General features: G+C 41.2%; 1 protein-coding gene across 9 annotated transcripts in view; it reads left to right on the top strand.

Annotated features, from left to right (window-relative positions):
• The window catches only part of USP28 (ubiquitin specific peptidase 28), a 47,546-nt gene extending 30,955 nt beyond the window's left edge, over positions 1–16,591 (top strand). For 7 of the 9 annotated variants that reach the window (XM_081799441.1, XM_081799445.1, XM_081799443.1 and 4 more), the window contains 11 exons: positions 121–205; positions 836–975; positions 1,802–1,875; positions 2,762–2,841; positions 4,034–4,182; positions 5,989–6,116; positions 8,851–8,946; positions 12,279–12,458; positions 13,639–13,856; positions 14,819–14,889; positions 16,277–16,591. In XM_081799441.1, the coding sequence (XP_081655567.1) occupies positions 121–205; positions 836–975; positions 1,802–1,875; positions 2,762–2,841; positions 4,034–4,182; positions 5,989–6,116; positions 8,851–8,946; positions 12,279–12,458; positions 13,639–13,856; positions 14,819–14,889; positions 16,277–16,576 (1,521 nt within the window). In that variant the 3' untranslated portion in view covers positions 16,577–16,591. Of the gene's footprint in view, positions 1–120; positions 208–835; positions 976–1,801; positions 1,876–2,761; positions 2,842–4,033; positions 4,183–5,988; positions 6,117–8,850; positions 8,947–12,278; positions 12,459–13,638; positions 13,857–14,818; positions 14,890–16,276 lie in introns of all 9 variants that reach the window. The other 2 variants (XM_081799440.1, XM_081799442.1) reach the window with 2 other exon arrangements.
• The last annotated feature ends 200 nt before the right edge of the window (positions 16,592–16,791 follow it).

Below are 16,791 nucleotides of genomic sequence, written 5' to 3' on the forward strand. Positions count from 1 at the left end.
ACACAGGATAGAGGTAGAAATAGCAGGTGACGGTCACACGTACTTTCAAGGTAAAAGAAATACCGTTCTGCTGCAGTTAATTTGAAAGAAAGGCTATGGATCTTTCTTTCTTTCTTTCAGTCTCTCTTTCAACTGCCTGAATTTCGAAGACTCGTCCTCAGCTATAGTCTACCGCAGAATGTGCTTGAAAACTGTCCGAGTCACACTGTAAGTTGCTGCGGAGAAGTCCTCACTCTCGCTTGGTCCCTCTCATCCCAAAGGCTTTTAAATTCTGGCCAAAGCTGATAGCTGTGATGTCCTTTGGCTGCGCTAGTATTTGTTTTCGTTCCCAAATGGCTTTTTCCTTCTCTGTGACACGAAACAGGGGTTTGCAAAAATGTAAAGTTAAGTAGGAATAAAATTAGAAAAAGAGTTTCAAGAAAGTGGCAAGTCATCCTGACGGCCTCCGCTTTTCTGCCTCTGGGAGGGAGATTCAGAAATTCTGAATCACAGAAAGTGTGTGTGGCGTCCTGTGCCGATGCTGGAGGCGTGCACCTTCCAGAAGGTTCTGCGGTCGGCTCTTGCCCAAGGACGTGGCCTCCTGCCAGCGATCTAACCCTTGCCAGGATTTCACCTTGGGGGTGCGTTTTCCTAATAGGCGGGAGGGCAGCAGCTTCAGAAAATAAACATTTTTGCCTTTCCTACAACATTCCTTCCTGGCCTCCACATAGACAGCTTCAGTTGAAGGTAATCCCCTACACAGACCTTATCAGAGCACCTGTGAGGTGGTTTGGGTCCTCATTGATCCAGGTCTGGGTTGCTGTCTCGTGCGCTACTCACACGTTGGTGTCTCTACAGGAAAAGAGAAATATTGTGTTTATGCAAGAGCTTCAGTATTTGTTTGCTCTGATGATGGGATCAAATCGCAAATTTGTAGACCCTTCAGCAGCCCTGGATCTCTTAAAGGGAGCATTCCGATCACCTGAGGAACAGCAGGTACGAGAAGCCCGTTATTCTCGTGTTTTCCCTCGGGTTCTGCGACGTTTAAAGCCATGCCTCGCTGCTGTTCCTGTGATGTGGCCTCAGGTCAGCTATGCAGTAAGCTCTGAACGTGACTGCACGGGACTCGGGGTACACAGGGGCTGTTGGAGTAGCGAGGAGGTTGAAAATACCTCAGCGCATCACAGCAAAGGGTCGCTGACAAAAGTAAAGCCCTCTGTCTGCGCCTGTGCCTTGGGATGGCCCAGATAAAAATCCTATTTTTAATACTACGTAAACCTAAGTTGAGCAGCTTTGCTGAGTGATCTTTCTCTTCTAGACATTAGTGCTTCCCTTTCCCTACCTTCTGTTACAAAACAAAGCTGTCACCAGTAGAAGAGCACCTGCCTCGTAAAATTAAATTTTCCCTTTGTTTCTCTAAAGGTCCTACAGTTCTACAAAATTCTCAAAGCATTTCATAAAAGTCTCTTTTCTCCATTCAGATCTCCTGTTGTTCTAGAGGACTAGAGTCTGTTCTGTGGACCTTTTTTTTCTTTTTCTTTTCTTAAGAAAGATTTTGTTCGTTCCCCGTTTGTTACAAATGGATGTGGCTTGCAGTGATGGCGCTCCAGTTCCCTCCTAGCCACGAGCTGGGCAGCGGCTGCCTTCTGTTTCTGCAGTGCCTGGGGTCCAGGGTTCCCCGTCTCTTCCTGCTGTTTGTTCTCAACAAACAAATCCTTCCATAGTCCTACAGTCATAATCGTTGGCGGGATAAGGGCAGAGTTTCATTGCCCTAAGTGTAGTGTTGGGTCTAACTCTTATGCCGTTTGTGCCTCTTTTGTAGCAAGATGTGAGTGAATTCACACACAAGCTCCTGGATTGGCTAGAGGACGCATTCCAGCTAGCTGTGAGTGTGAAGTGAGTGTTGAGGATTTGTTTGTCCCGCATTCCTACTCACAGTGGTCCAGCGAGAACTATGATGGGGGGAAGGTACTCTTCTCCAGTAGAAATTGCTGGTTTTTGCCAAACTTCATGGGGTAACCACTCAGATACTTGTCACTCTGTATCCTCCTTGCCTTTGGTTTTTCTCTCTGAAGATGTAGATAATCATCTCAGCCTGCCACCTTTTACTGAAAGTCAGGCCATAACGCTGAACGTCGTTAAAGTCATGGCCTGTGCTACAGAATGTGTTAGAAGGCCAAATCAATCCTAGATGTGAATGTGGTAAATCAAATTTAGTCACTGCAGGCACTGAAATGAATTTCAGAAGTGAAATTCAGGGCAAAGAATACAAGTATCCCCTTTCGAATACAGATGCTGAGAAATTTTCTAAATTGTTTTAACTCTAAGTAAAAGAAATCTATATATCGTAAGACAGCTTTGCACATAGCACCTTACATAGTAACACTTTATTTAAGGTGGACTTGTCCGTTTCTGTTGTGCCACTGGGAAAACTTTTGTGTTTATTTGCAAAACTGCGCAAGAGGGTTGATTCTTGCTTCTGTCCTATTCTAGAATTTGTATACATCTGTCACTGGCTATAGATATATATATTGAATGCATACAGATACACGTATTTTTCGGTATGTAGGACTCTCCCTCAGCTCCTCACAGCCAGGGATCATGCCTGTATATTTGCTCAATGAGTATTTAAACTGAATGAGCCCATTACTAATTTTGGACCATGCCTAGCTCTTTGGAGGTCTATGAAAGTGAACTATTTTTGCTTTTGAATGACGGTTAGGTTTAGTGTGGTGCTTATCTGATCCAAATGATAGAGTACTGTTTTCTTTTTTTTTAAAAGCAGCAATCCCAGGAACAAATCTGAAAATCCAATGGTGCAGCTTTTCTACGGTACTTTCCTCACTGAAGGGGTTCGTGAAGGTAAATTCTCTGCTCTGTTAGTTCTAGACTTGTGACTGTATCTGTATTAGTCAAAAAGGCTTTCAAGTCAGGCATTTCCAGGTCTGAATATTGATTCTACCTCTTAGTATGTGTGTAACATGGACAAACTGTGTGAGTACCTGGATCCTCAGTCTCTTCATCTGTAAAATGGGCACAGTGTTTACAGTTGTTAGATGAAATCGTATAATATTCGCACAGCCCAAATCTAGTATTAATGTCAGACACGGTGATGCTACTTAATTTTCTCAGTATTGTTCTTTTCCAATGTAATATCTAATCTCAAAAGGTTTTGTTGAGTTAGACTGCCAAAAATACTTGTCCGCTTTAGAGGCTTATCTAAGCTGCATGTTGGATGTGTAATTTTAATTTTTTGTTCACTATGGAGAATTTTTATCGTCCAGATAGGGCAGTCTAAAAACCCCCCATGAACTCAGCAACCTTTAGTTCATGGCCAGACATTCCCTAACTCCTTTCTTCTCTTACCCTTCCAGTATTCTCTGTGAAACAATAACAATACCACTATTCACTCCAAAAAAGTAGCATTTAATATCAACTATCTAGTCAGTGTTCAGATTTCCATGTTGTTTTATAATTTTATATATTGGGGGGTTGGGTGTTGTGTTTATTTTTACAGTTTGTTTTAATCAGGATCTAAATGTGGGTCATTTATATAGTTGATACGTCTTAAGTTTCCTATCAAAATCTGTACACTATCCCCCCCCCAGTCTCTTTTTTCCTTGAAATGTTATTTTTTAAGAAACCAGGTGGTTTGTTCTCTGAGATTCCCCAAAGTCTGAAATTTTGCTGCTTGCATATCCATGATATCACGTTCCTTTCTACTCCTCTTTTTATAAATTGGTAATTGGATCTAGAGTTTGACCAGATTCAGGTAAGGCTTTTCTTGGCAAGACTAATTCACAAGAGGTGGGATAGTCTTTGATCAGGAGGCATATAATGTCTGCTCATCTTTCTTTTCGTGATGGTAGCAGTCACTCATGATCGGTGCCTGGATCCACTGGTTCGTTGGAAGTTGCCCTACAGGCTTAAGTATGCTTCTGACAGTTCTCAGCAAGTTGCTGAATCAAGAAGATGCTGTCTCTGTAGTGCCAGCAAAAAGGCTTCGGATAATGCTAGTGATGTCTTTAAAAAAGCAATCTGTTTCCTTGCCTAGGAAAGCCCTTTTGCAACAATGAGACCTTCGGCCAGTATCCCCTTCAGGTAAATGGTTATCGCAACTTAGACGAATGTTTGGAAGGGGCCATGGTGGAGGGTGACATTGAGCTGCTTCCTTCCGATCATTCGGTGAAGTACGGGCAAGAGGTAAGTTGGATATTTTTATTTGCCGTGCCAGTGACAAAACCAGTTAAGTAGAACTGAGCTCTTCCCATCAGATATTAAAGAACTTTACACGTAACAGATGTTGAACTAGTCTGAAGGTCTCTCATGAGTTGATATGCGTTAGTCAGTCTTAGTGTTTGATGAATAAATTCTTCGCTGAAAGTATGAATTTGAGTTAATCATATAAAGGTTGTATGCTGCTTCTGATGTTTTAAGTATGATCAAGTTTCTCTTTTTCTGTTGAAGCCTACCTGTACCAATAGGGAGAACCCACTGCCTCCATATTTTCGGAGGGTAAAAGTACAGTGATTAACTCCTATGGTATGCCATTTAGAATATTTTCCCTATTACACTATTTACTGTTCTTCGTAGTAAATTCTGCCTTTGCTTTTAAAATTTTTCAAATTTAACGTTCATGTATTTTTGTGGGTCGGAAGGAAAGGGGGAAGTTAGCGGGAGAGCAAGGGTTAATTAATGCCCCAGGATTCCAGTTGGGTTAAGAATTAGTGAATTTGGAACATAACTGTCACTACCACACTGCTTGGCTTGTTCTCCTTTATCATACATTTTGAAACAAAACTGTGGGCTTATGTGAGTCCAACTTAGTAATTACTGTCGGAGAAAGCAGAGCTTTTTTGAATTAAAATCGGGAGCCTGACACGAGCCGTGTTGCAGTGCATGAGCTGTTGGGCAGCGTGAGCACTGGGAGAGAGCTGCTGCCCCCTGGCTTTCCAAGGACAGTGCGGACTCCTGGCTGGGAGGCAGGATGGGACATCTGTCCCATCTGTGCACAGCTGATGCATGCTCTTACGAAAGAGTAAGGGGTGTTCACCAGCTGGACCTCTGGAGACCTTTATTCAGAATGGGAGCGCTATTAAAAAAAAAAAAAAGAAGAAAAGAAAATCATTATGCTTATTTAGATTTAGCCTGAGGCAGTCAGACAGGCTCTCTGGATTCACCTCATGCCAACAGGGAAAGGGAACTTAGCTGTTTGCTCCTTTGGTAAAGGGAACGTCTTAAAACTGCTCTTGCAGACCTCTGGCATAGAGGTGAATTGAACAGAAATGCCTCTCCTGGTTTAGCTCTTCCTCATCTGTGATCAGGAATAGTTGAGATCTTTTTTTAGAAGTCAGTGCTTTTTTCTCTTGAAGCTCAAGGTAACATCCTAGGTTGATTTGACTGGGTCCCTTATGAGACCTCTGTAAAGTCTTAGAATTCAGAGATTTTCTCAGAAACTTGAGCACTCATAATCATGAGGCTCTTTCAGGTTTCTTATTTTAGAAATAAAGGGGATTCACATTATGGTGAATAGACTGTAAATAAATAGTATATATGTACACATATTAGTCTTCTGAGCTGATTCATGGAGATAATTAGCTTCTTAGTTATATGCTGCTTAGGTCATAATTTACGATTCTTTGGTTAGGCTAGCCGTTCTCTTCAGCTTTTGACCCTGTTTTGACTACTGATGACTTAGTAAGTGGTGAGGATTCTTCTTGCAGCTCACCTACCTTAAGGGTGGGTATTTCTGAGGATAATAGTCAAATAAAATGTTGTTGACTGGCTTGTAAATTTGGAGTCTTGAGGAATGTTTAACCACATTCTCTGAGAGGGCACGATGCTAAGTGGTCATTTTAGTATTTGGGATAAAAAAACCTCTAGGGTCAATTGGATTTGAATATAAATTCTATACCAGAAGAAGAAAGTTTGATGAGGGATGCTTTAAATCTGGCTTTTGCTATTTCCTGAAATTAACTTCTTTCTTTCATATTTCTGCTTCTGACATAGCGTTGGTTTACAAAGCTACCTCCAGTGTTGACCTTTGAACTCTCAAGATTCGAGTTCAATCAGTCCCTTGGTCAGCCAGAGAAAATTCACAATAAGCTGGAATTTCCTCAGATCATTTATATGGACAGGTGAGTTCTGTGATTGAGTGTCTTCTTTGTGTATTACAGAAGGAGTAGGGAGCATTTACTAAGCGTATTGTGCATAGGAATCGCCTGGGGCTCTTGATAATATGCAAATGTGGAGTCACTGGATTCACTGGCTCTAGGTTGGGGCCCAAGAGTTGGCATTTCTGAGAAGCTCTCAGGGTGATGCTGATGATGCATTTCATCTCGAGACCACAGCTTGAGTAGCTAGGCTTCAGGTGAGAGCCATGCATGTGGATCGGCCACAGGGTATTGCATCTAATCTCAATACTGTTTGTATTCCTGAAAAAAAATTCCTAGGTTGACTTATATTACAGGATTTTAATCTTTTTAAAGTGGTTTATTGATGTATAGTTTACACACAAAACAATATTACCATTCTTTAGGTATAGGGCCAATGAGTTTTGACAAATGTCTATAGTCAAGTAACCACCAGCACAGTTCGATATAGCACATTTCCATCCCCCAGAAGGTTCCCGCATACCCCTTGCAGTCAATCTCTTTCCCCACCCCAGGCCCTAGCAACCACTTGACTTGTTTTCTGGCCCTGTAGTTTTGCCATTTCTAGAATGTCACAATAGTGATATTAGTATTTAGAACACACTCTGTTGTGGTTGTCTTCTTACACTAAGGATAATGTTTTGGGGATTCATCCATATTGAGTAATAACCCACTGTAGTGATATTCCAGTATTTTTTCCGTTAACCGGTTGACAGATATTTCAGATGTATCCAGTTTTAGGCTATTATGAATAAAGCTGCTATGAACATTCACCCCAAAGTGCTGGTGTGGATTTTAGTGCTTCTGGGTAAAACACCTAGGAGTGAGATTCCTGGGTTGTATGAAAAGTATATGTTTAATTGTATAAGAAATTTCCAGACTGCTTTCTAAAGTGGCTGTATGATTTTGCATTCCCACCAGCAGTGTATGAGAATTCCATTTGCTCCAGATCTGCCCATAATTGGAATTGTCAGTCTTTTAAATTTTAGCCATTCTAATGGGTTTGTAGGAATATCATATTTTTCTTTTGACATATATCTCCCTGGTAACTATTGATGTTGAGCTTCTTTTCATGTGCTTAATTAATGGTCATTTGTATATTTTCTTTGGTGAAGTGTCTTTTCAAATCTTTTGTCCATTTTTTAATTGGGTTGGTTGTGTTCATCCTGAGTTGTAAGAGTGAGTTCTTTGACATATTTTGGGTACAGAACCACATAGTCCTCATCTGTGCTGTCTCTTCCATTTTCTTACCAGTGTCTTTAGGAGACAGTGAGTTTTTAGTTTTGATGAAGTCTAATGTATCAGTTTCTCTTTTAGAGTTTGTGTTTTTGTGTTCTAACTAAGCGATCTTTGCCAACCCAAGGCCACAAATTATGTAATTTGAACTCATATATTCATGTCTATGACCCATTAGGGTTTATTTTTGTATATAGTATGAGATGAGGGCTTTTGTTTTTGTTTTTGTTTTTTGCAGGGGAGGGAAGGAAGTCATGTGGATGTCCAATTATCCTTTCCCCCCATTGGATTACCTTGGTACTTTTGTCAAAAATTAATTGTGCATGTAGTTGTGGGTCTATTTCTGGAGTCTCTGTTTTATCTATTATCTAATCTTAAGCCAGTGACACATTGTCTTGATTACTTTGGCCTTATTGTAAAACTTGGCGTCAGAGCATGTAAGTCCTCCGATTTTGTTCTTTTTTTTTTTTCAAAATTGTTTTGGCTATTTTGATCCTTTCCATTTCTAGGTAAGTATTAGAATTAGCTTGCCAGGGGGCGCCTGGGTGGCTCAGTCGTTGGGCGTCTGCCTTCAGCTCAGGTCATGATCCCGGGGTCCTGGGATCGAGCCCCGCATTGGGCTCCCTGCTTGGCGGGAAGCCTGCTTCTCCCTCTCCCACTCCCCCTGCTTGTGTTCCCCCTCTTGCTGTGTCTCTCTCTGTCAAATAAATAAAATCTTTAAAAAAAAAAAGCTTGTCAGTTACTACCTCGTGACTATTGTGATTTTGATTGGCATTATGTTGAATCTGTAGATCAGTTTGGGGAAACTATTTTGAGTCCTTTAATCCATGAACGTGGTATAGCTCCATTTATTTGAATCATTAATTTCTCTCAACATTGTTTTGTAATTTTTAGTGTACAGGTCTTGCATATATCTGAGGAAATTTATACCAAAATATTTCATGCTTTTGATGTTCTAATGGTTTCTAGAAAATTCTGCTTTCCATTTGTTTTTCACAAGTATGCGGAGATACAGTAGATTTTTCCCCCCTCTCTCTTTTTTAATTGACTTTACTAAACTCACTTACTAGTTCTGATGTATTTTTGTAAGTTCTTTGCTACTTTCTATGTAGACAATTATGTCTGCATAAAAAATTATCTCTGCAATGAAAGGCAGTTTTACTTTTTCCTTTGTAAGCCTCTCCTCCCTCCCTCTGTTCCCCTCCCTCCCTCCCTCCCTCTCTCCCTTCCTTCCTTCCTTGCACTGGCCATGCCTCCAGTAAAACATTTAGTTGAAGAGACAAGAGTGGGCCTCCTTGCGTTATTCCTGGTCTTAGGGGGAAAGCTTTCAGCCTTTCACCATTAAGTATGATCTTAGCTATATGTTTGCATAGAAGCCCTTTATCTGCTTCAGGAAGTTCCCTTGTATCCCTGGTTTGCTGGCACTGTGTGCCGTTAATGCTTTTAAATATAAATTGTGTTTGTGGTGTTATCATTTGCTTAGGTACATGTACAAGAGCAAAGAGCTTATTCGAAGTAAGAGAGAGTGTATTCGAAAGTTGAAGGAGGAAATAAAAGTTCTGCAGCAAAAACTGGAAAGGTGAGTCGTGACCCCTTTGTGCTTAGAAATGTGAAAGAATAGAAAGTTAAAACCAGATAATTTGCTTAAATTTAAAAATTAATTTGGATGTTAAGTATTAACTAGTGTGTTTTATAAAATAACTAAGGAAAATTCTCCGAGCGTGAAGCAGTCTGTAAGAGGAACCAGAGTATCCATGGGCGAGTAGTAGTCCCGAGGACTGGCGGGACTCAGGGTCACACGGTCAGTCCCTGGCAGTGCACAAAGGGACCTCAGCTTCTGAGTTCATAGCCCTTTACTTTTTCTCCTCCCCTCATCATCTTCTTCACAAACACGAGAGAGAGAGAACGGTCACAGTACTCCAATCCCTGTCTTGGGAGAGCGTTTTCTTAAGGATCTGGGAAAGATAAAAAACAAAAATGGTGCTCTTCTACCTGGAGCTGGTGCTCAGTGATTCAAAGGGCTAACAGTTGTGACACAGACAAAGTCCTCTCTCTCGTGGAGGAATCTTTCCCCTTTTGTCCATTCGTTTTCCCACTGTTTCTTGGGAACCACCCCGTGACTTCCTAAGGAGGAGTCCATGTATCGATCCCATTGATTTAGCATTTAAGAAGGAAATCCCATATAATGTCAATGGCTTTTCCCCCCTTTATCTACTTCACAGTTTTGCTGTGAACACCACCCCACTTCTACCCACTCCATTGCGAGGTCGTTCATTTCCCTGAGAGGCAACCCTTTCCATACCAGCCCAAGATAGACCCTGCACCCGTAGGTCCCCGTCTCCCGCTTCCTGTCTCTCACTTGGGAAGAACTTATCCAAGGTGTTGAGTGATCAATTCTCTGCTTGTCTTATATAGACTTAAGCTGAGGATTGATTCTTCAAATACCATCCTGGAAGTGATTTACAGGACTCTACTTGCAGCTGTATTTTACCTTTAAGGTTTTAGTGATGGCTTTGTAAGATTGGAAAAATGTAACTGTTTTTATAGAACCAAATATACCTGATGTTATTATAACATAGAAAAACTCAATTTGCCAGTAACTAACAGGGCGTTCTGACTTTAGATTTTAAAACAGAGGCTATGAGCATTTTCTGTAGTATGATACTACTTAAAAAAAAACATAAAGTGAATTTTTTATATATGTATTTATTTATGTATTTTATTTATGACTGGCTGACTCAGTAGAGTCTCAGGGTTGTAGGTTCGAGCCCCATGTTGGGTGTAGAGATTACTTAAAAATAAAATCTTTAAAATAAACAAATAAAATAACTTTTAAAATCTCAGATAATTTTATTTGGGTAATTTAAAAAAAAACCACTTGTCTAAGTGTGACCTGCTCCTGGGAAAATATACAGGAACTGTTAGTGAATACCAGTAGGTAGTAGAACTGAGATGTGAGCGGGTGAGTTTTGTGATTTGTTTTACACTCTTTCGTATTTGAATTTTCTTACCAGCACGTGCATTACTTTCATCATTAAAAAGTTCACCCTTTCTTCTCTAAGATACCTTGATATAATATTAAAAATGAGATTTCTTGCATATAGTGTAGACATCTTTTTTTTTTTTTTTAAGATTTTATTTATTTATTTGACAGAGAGAGACACAGCAAGAGAGGGAACACAAGCAGGGGGAGTGGGAGAGGGAGAAGCAGGCTTCCCGCCGAGCAGGGAGCCCGACGCGGAGCTCGATCCCAGGACCCCGGGATCATGACCTGAGCCGAAGGCAGACACTCAACGACTGAGCCACCCAGGCGCCCCTGTATACATATTTTTTGAAACTACTTTTGCTCAGATTCTACTAACCGAATACAGCTGCTGCCTTGTATGAAGTGGTGGGTCTAAAGGAATTAATTCAGTTAGAACAGGACAATGATTATGTCAGAAAATCGAAGCTAAGTTTCTTAGAGGAAATTTTTTCCTGAAGTTTTGTTATCAGTATCATATCATATTAAAGTGTTAAAGTGCTGGTTGTAAATGATGACTTAAGATCCAATGACATATTGTGTCTGTGCTGCATTTTTAGTGAGAAAATGTTTCCTTTGGTCCATGCCAGTCATGTGTAAATTAGTTCTTTCAACAAACACTATGTGCTTCTGAAGACCTATTAGCCATGTCTGTGGTATAGACCCGAGGTTCAGGTCCTGTCCTGTAGAAGTTCAGCGGGGGAGGGGAGAGTTGGGGGGTGGGAAGGATGTGGAGGAAGACTTGATGGAGAAACTAGATCTTGAAAGGTAGGTAGAGTTTAGTTAGATAAGCCCATAGTAGCTGAAGTAAAGACAAGGAAACACATCTAAGGAATAGTACGGTTTTCTAAGCTTCCTCTAAGTTGACATATTTGACATCGTTTTCAGTGAGAGCCGCCACTCTCCACGGCTAATTGCTAATTCTACTTCTCCTTCAAATTAGTGACAATAAAGTGTCTTTGCTACCTACCCTCTAACTTTGAACTGCATATTTCCCACTGGTATTCTCATTTCATAATGTCCTTTTTGATATGGACACAATTTTCTTTCTTCCTAGTTCTATACGTGTTTCTTTCTTTCCAAGTGCCTCTCTATCCCTTTGTAAATGGAACCCCATAATTTTAGGGTTCCCTTGTACCAGCCAGTCAACCAGTGCTATTTAAATGCTGTCCCCTGTGGTGAAGTACAGAGTTCATTAAAGTTCATATTTATATTGAGTCTCACATGTGCTGGTAAAGGCAGAATATTGGATAGTGTTAAAATCATTTGTTAATTATTTTGGTTATATATTGATTTTATTATTTACTAATCCCAAAGAAATCTTCAATAATTTATGGCTGGCCTATGCTGTTGAATGAGTGAATGAATAATAGGGTACTGAGGACCCTACAGAAGAAAGATTTGCCAGTTTTCTTCAACTCTGACCTTCATTATCACCTATTTTTCATTTCCAGCTTTCTCTCATTGTTCTTAATTTCCAAGTAGGGGTCTTAAGGGTAGCGAAGAAGAAACCCTTGGGTACCAATACACCAGCATGATTTTCAGATTGGAGCACTGCTAATATATCTGTTTTCCTTTAAGAAATAGAATTTACTTCTCTGACCAGAGCCTAGATGTGATAGGATTTCAAGAGAAAGCGTAACAGACATGACTTCAATTAGGAGCCCATTTGAAATGTTTTCTGCCAGGTGTAAACACATAGACTTACCAGTTTTTACTTTTGTAGAGAATTCTCACCTTATGGATTGTTTGAGTGACGCGTTGAATACTGCATGGCCTTTAGGAATAAGCCTTTCTGTGGACTCTACAGGGTAACAGGGGTTTTGTCAACAAGCCACAAAGTACCAGGCAGACTTGGCCAGTAGAGCACTGTTGTGTTTGCCTCTTAGGTACGTGAAGTACGGCTCAGGCCCAGCTCGGTTTCCACTCCCGGACATGCTGAAATACGTTATCGAATTTGCCAGTACAAAACCTGTCCCAGAAAGGTCCATGTCTCAAAGCGATGCGCGCATGACGTTACCGCTTTCTTCAGCACACTGCCCCGTTTCTGACCCGGCATCCCAGGAAAGGTGATGAAAACAAATGTTTAAAATAGTACACATTGCGGGGCGGGGCGCCTGGCTGGCTCATTCGGTGGAGCATGCCACTCTTGATCTCAAGGTTGTGAATTCAAGCCCCGTGTTGGGTGTGGAGATTACTTAAAAATAAAATCTTAGGGAAAAAAAGATAGTACACATTGGGGTTTTTTGTGTAATTTGAACTGTGCACCATCTTCCCACCTGATAAAGACTCACCCCATTAGAGGGCAAGGGCTACAACTTCTTGGTCTTAAAGGGAAAGGTTTGCCCCCACATAGGTGGGAGTGTTCCCGATTCCCACCAGGGCACTCACTTATCTTGCCCACAGGATGGGGCCTTTGAATTATTTCAGGGGCCTTTTGAACGGTCTGCAGTGGTGTTCATGCCCCACCGAGTCTACCTTGTTTTGAACCAGCTATAAGCTAGCTGCCACTCAATCCCTGATCTTCCAAAACCTCTCATTCTCACACCTGCTGAGAAGGATGCTCAACCAAGTCAACCTCAGGGAAAGATTTATTCATGAGTAGACTATTGAAACATGTTCAAGAACTGCTAGACATTGAAGAGGACAGCAGAGAGGGGCTTGTTGGGAAGGAACGGGAGGCCAAGGCACATGAGCCCTCGTATTCTCTTAGCTCAGATCAGATTTGCTGTGTGTCCTGGCTAATACAATCACTAGAACCCATTGGGGAAAAAGTCTGTACTTCGTATTTGTTGCTTCCGTATATTTTGTTCAGTCATCTGCATCGTGGAAACTCTGTAGTGGTTCCTTGATTCTTCCAGCCCAGTCTTCTCTTCTTTGAACTCTTCCTTCATGTCCCGTCTTAAAAGAAGTGGTTAGAGAGTATGAATCATAGGCTCAGACAGATCTGGGTTTAAGTTCCATAGTTTACTAGCTGGGTGAGCTTGGGTAAGTTGTTTAACTTACCTAAACCTTAGGTTTGTAATTGGTGAACTAGGGATGATAATAGTATCTGCCTCAGAAGCAGCTAGTGTTAAATGAGATGATGCATATAAAGACACGGTTGGGCTCAGTGCCTTTGTAGAGCAAATAGTCACTAAATTATAGCAACACTTCTCCATATAGCAGTTAGCATTACAAAGCACATTAATTGAGGCCGAGGCATATTTTGGAAATTATCATGTGAATGCGATTTTTATCTTTCTTCAGTACAAGTAAAGAAAGCTCTTCTCAGGATGTTGAAGGTACCTTTTCTTCTGAAGATCCTCTACCCAAATCTAAGGCAATGAATAAGCCACTTGCATCTTCCCGGTCTTCAATGGAAATGCCTGCACAGCCAGCTCCTCGAACCGTCACAGACGAGGAGATAAACTTTGTTAAGACCTGTCTTCAGAGGTGGAGGAGTGAGATCGAACAAGATATACAAGGTTGGCTCTTTTAAAGCTCGTTGGACAACGACTCTTTCCCTTTCCACTGGGAGTCAGGCATGGGTGATGGAGTGCACGACTCAGGCACATGGGGATTGGGACTGGCTTTGTACTTTTAGGTCCTCCCATCATACAACTGCGGAAAGATCCCTCCTAGAAACCCTCCTCAAAATTTCTGGGAACTCTCGGGACACTTAGACGCTCGCAGTTACCATCTGCTGGGATTTTTCTGCATCTGCTGATACCTGTTCCTGTAGCTTATGTGAACTCTGGCTTTAGTCGACCCAGACTTAAAATTTACCTCTCGTAGATTTCCGCTTTTATGAGTCTTGTCTGTATGAAGCAGGTTTTACTGAAGGCTAATGAGGCAGAGAGTGTTGGACAATGCACACAGTGTAAAGTGGAGTTATTCAGCCTTCTGTTTTTAAAGGCCCTTTGGCCTCATTGTCATGTTGCTCAGACTTTCTCTCCTTGCCTTCCTTTCTCCTTTTATCTAGGGAGCCAAATAAATAAAATAATCAGATCAATCAAATCACATTAGTCAAATCAAATCAAATCCTCAAATCCAGATTCCTCTCAAGTTCTTATCACGGAAATTTTGCCCTGCCTTTTGCTCTGCCTTCTCCTCTCAGATCCTGTCTCAGGGATATCCATTTTACACCCAGAATGACCCATGAAGGTCTTTTTCTAAATAGAGACTGTTTCTTTGGGGCGAAATTTTGGTGCCGATTATAAGAGATAATTTTTTAAACCCTTAATGGAATTAGGTTAAACTAAAAGCCTTTATAATCTAAAGCACTAGCTGCCTTGAAAGCCTCCACTCCCTTATGGTTCATAGAGTAAAAATGAAATCGTCAGAACCCAGAGAAACAGTGCTTTTTGCTTGACTGAAGCACCCTGTGTGGCGCGGAATGACATCATTTTAACTAAGTTTTGTTTTGTGGTTTTTTTTTTTTTAACAGATTTAAAGAATTGTATTGCAAGCACCACCCAGACTATTGAGCAGATGTATTGTGACCCTCTCCTTCGTCAGGTAGAATGGATATTGATGGGAAAGTAGTCAAGGCATGTCCTCATGTGCTAATGTAGATCAAAAAGAAAATTGGATGGTTTTCTTTGAGACTGAATGGGAACCTCCCTGAGTTATAAGAATAAACTTAGAACAGAAATAGGTATTTTTTCTGTTTATTTTTAGGCCAAAACAAGGAATGTATCTTCTACTAACAATAAAATTTAAAACATACTTGTTTTGATTCTGCCACATGGTATTTTTTCATACAGTAGAAAGATTGGCTGTCCAGTATTAAAAATTTCCCATCAAGTGGTCCTTTAAGTCGTGTGGTGGGGAAAACCCCCACCGGGGACTGGTTACCCACCCTTTCCAAAGTATCACCATCCTTGGTGATGCTTTGCTTTAGCAGCGTGCTTTTAAGCTTTATTTTCCTGAAAACTGCAGAAGGGAATGTGGTCAGGGCAGAAGTTCTTATTGTCCACATAAATTTTTGTTGGGAATGACATCGTGGGTACGGAGCGGGGAGGAAGCCGCGGTGAGGGGCACGAGCGCCCAGTGGCTTCTGTGTGCACGGCTGGCGGGGGAGAGTCCCATCTGCTGCCGGGTCTCATGGAAATCCTGGGTTTTCTTCTTCGGCTCTTCTGTATTATTTCAGAAATGTCCCCACCAGAAAAACCTGTCAAGGTCGTGGTTGAATGCAGGTTTAACTTGATTCTCTGGCCAATTTTCCTTCTTATCATCAGTACCTACTTGCCACCTAAAGCATTGCTCTGTTTTCTCCATATTGAAAAAACAAATGCTTTTCAAATGCTGAAACAAACAAGTATGAAGTTAAAAGGGTCCTCACCCCAGATAGGTGGATGGGTCACTGGGCAGAAGAAATGTAGGGACCATATGACTGATTCGTGATGAAATGTGCTAACTTGAAATTTGGTACCAGATAAAATCTGGTAAGAGATTCTTTAAATGGTACAAGAGAGCCGCTAAACTTGCTCTAGGTCCCAAAATTTCTCAACACGAGTGGTGAAGGTGATTTCTATTTTTAGATAAACTGAGTTTGGAATTGGGGGGGAGGGATAAATAGGTCTGTGTTATCTTTGACTTTAGATTTGTGATTTTAGGAGGTGAAAGAGTCATCGAAGGAGCCATCTCGTTCAGATGTGTGGTCTTAAAGATTCAGGAATTGAAACATAATTGGTAGATTCCAAGACTGTGTTTTTATTAGTTCATTGAATTAGTTCAAATTGAATCATCAAGATGTTAGACTGTTAACCCTATATCAAGCACATGTATATAGTCAGTTTTCTTATGTCTGATAGTTGGCCATAAGTTTGGATTTTAATAACCTAAAATTTAGTCTCCTTTACTTTGCTTCATCTGCCTCAGGAATATGTCTTCTGCTCTGCAGGTGCCTTATCGCTTGCATGCTGTTCTTGTTCATGAAGGGCAAGCAAACGCTGGACACTACTGGGCCTATATCTATAATCAACCCCGACAAGTCTGGCTCAAGTACAATGACATCTCTGTTACTGAATCTTCCTGGGAAGAACTTGAAAGAGATTCTTATGGGGGCCTGAGAAATGTTAGTGCTTACTGTCTGATGTACATTAACGACCAGCTACCGCACTTCAATGCAGGTAAAAATAGCCTAGTGGAAGCCAGAGATGGGGAAAATCTCTCCTGCTCACAGAAGGGAATGCTCTTGTAGCTTTTTAAAAAAAAAATTTAGGGGCGCCTGGGTGGCTCAGTCGGTTAAGCGACTGCCTTCGGCTCAGGTCATGATCCCAGGGTCCTGGGATCAAGTCCCACATCGGGCTCCCTGCTCTGCGGGGAGCCTGCTTCTCCTTCTCCCCCTCCCCCTGCTGGTGTTCCCTCTCTTGCTGTGTCTCTCTCTGTCAAATAAATAAATAAAATCTTTAAAAA

Source organism: Leptonychotes weddellii, chromosome 11 (assembly GCF_054177405.1).
Source record: "Leptonychotes weddellii isolate Sample4059 chromosome 11, ASM5417740v2, whole genome shotgun sequence".
Lineage (NCBI taxonomy): Eukaryota > Metazoa > Chordata > Mammalia > Carnivora > Phocidae > Leptonychotes > Leptonychotes weddellii.